The sequence below is a fragment of the Vombatus ursinus genome, unplaced genomic scaffold (genome assembly GCF_900497805.2).
Source record: "Vombatus ursinus unplaced genomic scaffold, bare-nosed wombat genome assembly UNPS02000406.1, whole genome shotgun sequence".
NCBI classification, from domain to species: domain Eukaryota; kingdom Metazoa; phylum Chordata; class Mammalia; order Diprotodontia; family Vombatidae; genus Vombatus; species Vombatus ursinus.
In genome coordinates this window covers 1-2,949 of record NW_020940184.1, presented here as the reverse complement: position 1 = coordinate 2,949, position 2,949 = coordinate 1, and the positions used below count along the sequence as shown (strand labels likewise).

The 2,949-nt window shown below is 49.3% G+C and overlaps 1 protein-coding gene across 1 annotated transcript; it reads right to left on the bottom strand.

The window, feature by feature from the left end:
• Positions 1-60: 60 nt before the first annotated feature.
• LOC114035417 (ras-related protein Rab-6B-like) lies at positions 61-2,905 on the bottom strand (the record flags this gene model as incomplete). Its single annotated transcript, XM_027851551.1, is given in 7 exon segments — positions 61-164; positions 167-281; positions 618-711; positions 1,054-1,165; positions 1,273-1,378; positions 2,364-2,387; positions 2,647-2,905. Coding segments are annotated over 7 exon segments (814 nt in total), but the record flags the coding sequence as incomplete, so codon positions are not given.
• Between the last annotated feature and the right edge of the window lie 44 nt (positions 2,906-2,949).

Below are 2,949 nucleotides of genomic sequence, written 5' to 3'. Positions count from 1 at the left end.
GTGTGTGTGTGTGTGTGTGTGTGTGTGTGTGTGGTGTATGTGTGTGTGTGTGTGTTGGGCTCAAATGAGTAAAGTCAGTTCTATTTTCTCCTCCTCCCTGGGTGCCAAAACTCTGATCTTTTCAGCTCCCTGCCCCTGCCCAAGGAGCCTTGTGTGCCTCCCTGCCCCCACTCCCTCCCTCCTTGGCCCCTCACTGGGCTGGGAAACAGGATGCTTTCACCTTTGCTTTGACCTGAGACACTCTTCATGAAAGGAAGTACAGTAGCCACTTGCTGGAAGAGCTAGGGACATACATACATGCATGCATGCATGCACATATACACACACATATATACACATACATACATATATAGAGAATTTGATTTGGATTTGTCTTGTGGGCTGAATGTGTGTGTGTGTCAGAGGTGATGTGGGGGAGAGGGGGGAAATGGGATCTCCAGGACAGTATATGGACAAAGTGCAGTCCCTGTCCTCATAAAAGGCTGAGATAGTTGAAGGGCTTTCCTCTTGGGGACAGTACAGCCACCGGAGCTTTCTCCTTTTTTTCCAAGACAGTAAATACCAAAGGGTGCAGGGCAGGTGGAAATGGGGATGCCACCAAGGGAAGGAGGCATTACCTGTTTGACATCGTGTCCAGTTTTGGCGCTTGTCTCAACAAACATGACATTCATTTCCTTGGCTCTTTGTTTTCCCTCCTCTGACGTTACTTGCCTGGATGGACCAGAGAGGGATGGGCTCAGATAGGGAGGTAGGGAAGATCCCTTTTGCCCCAGGAACAACATTCTCCAAGATAGCCCCTAAGAGAGGGCCCATAGATTTATCTCAGCAGGGAGTCTGTAAGGCAGTCCCCTAAACCAGCTCTCCCTCTTTCTCAGCTTACCTTGGGCTAAGAGCCCCAGAGTCACTAGCCTCAAAACTGTGGCTCCTGCATACTGGCAACTCTTCCCTGCTCCCCTCCGCCCAGCACAGCTGGTCCGCCTAGAGCCCAGGCACTAGAGGGCCCATGAGAGGCCCTAGGTCTCTACCCCCAGACTCTGCCCTTTAGTCTCTTACCTCTTGTGGCTCAGGTCATTCTTGTTCCCTACCAACTTGATGATGATGTCACCACCTCGTTCTGCCCGAACATCATCCATCCACTTGCTTGTCTGATAGAAGGTGTTGAGATCTATAGAGAAAAGGTATGGGGAGGCCAAGATTCTCAGGAGAAGACTCTCCTCCCATCCCTTTTCCCACTTTCCATCCCAGGAACTCATGAAATCCCAGAGTACCCACGTGTAATATCATAAACAATAACAGCAGCAGTGGAATCCCGGGTGGAGCTGGGATCGAGGCTTTGGGAACGCTCCTGGTCCGCAGTGTCCCAGAGCTGCAGCCTGACCTGCAGAGAACATTTACAGATTCAGTGCCATACCAATCAAGCTCTCACAAGGTCAACCACCTTACCCAACTAGAAAACCAACATTCATTTGGAGGAACAAAAGATCTAGCATGTCAAGGGAAATAATGTATAAAGTAGGGACAAAGTGGACCTTTTAGTGCCAGGTCTCCAACTTAATTGAAGAATAGCCATAAAAATGATTTGGTGCTGGTTAAACATTTTTTAAAGTGGATCAGTGGAACACATTAGATAAGCCAGACCCGGAAATAATCTAACCCAGTGTTTGTTAAATCTGGGAACACAAACTACTGGGGTGATGATTCTGTACCCAACAAGAATGACTGGGAAAACCGTCAAACAATTTGGCAGAAATTAAGTTTAGACCAGTATCTCGATATATACAACAAAAAACTCCCAATGAATACTGGACCTAAGTATAAAAGGTGATACCACTTTACAATTAGAGGAGAATAGGAGGCATCTTGTGCAACTACGGCTTGGAGGAGAATTCTTAACCAAGAAAGAAATTGAGGTGATCAAAAAAGGTAAGATAAACGACTTCAATGACAATCTTAAAGGCTTTTGTTTGAACAGAATGCAGCTAGGAAGGAATACTGTCATGGGGGGGAGGATCTCTGCATCAAATATCTCTGACCAAAGCTTGATATTCAAGATGTATGGGGGATTGACAAATCTATTAGACTCTGTTGGAACAGGCTGTATTGAAACGCTATCCATAAGCCTTCGGAACTGGAGAAGTCAGGAAACTCATGGCATGGAGAGGTAGAAAGTTGAGGGTCTGAGGCTACTGTCTTATAATGAAAAGAATACTGCATTTAGAACCAGGAAACCTGGTGTGCTGTGTAACACTGGGCAAGTTCTTCCCCTTTCTGGGCCTCAGGTTTTTCATTGTACCATGAAAGAGTTGGCCTAGATAACAAGACAGTCTTAAGTTAGTCTACCTCTCAAACTTTTGATCACTTACTGAACGATCCTCCAGGTACATGGAGGATCGTTTTTTTTTTTTGAGGGGGAGAGAGAGAGAGAGAGAGAGAGAGAGGGAGGGAGGGAGAGAGGGAGGGAGAGAGAGATAGAGAGAGAGAGAGAGAGTTAGAACTAGGAGTACCCGGGGACCTCTCCCCCAAAGCACCCCAAAGGGAGGGCCAGCTAGCTGCTAAGACCTGGAAGTCTCCTTCAAGCCCCCATGGCTACCTTGAAGGGGTCCAAGAGGGGAAGGGGCCAGCTCCTCCTGAGCAGGTATTCTCTCACCTGGTAGGTGTTGTGAAGCTGTCATACACGAATCCGGTGATGAGTGAAGTCTTCCCTACTGTTGGCGAGAGAAGCAGCTGGGCTGTGTGGGGGGGAGACGATGACTCTCCCCTCCTCTGCTCCCTCACTCTTTGCCCCAATCCTTTCCACTGTTCCAGTCCTTCACCCTTCTCCCTCCCCGCCCCCTGGCTGCCCCGGCCATCGCTGCCCCCACCCCTGGCTGTCCCAGCCACCGCTGTCCCCCTCCCCGCCCCCTGGCTGCCCCAGCCATTGCTGCCCCCACCCCTGGCTGTCCCCCTCCC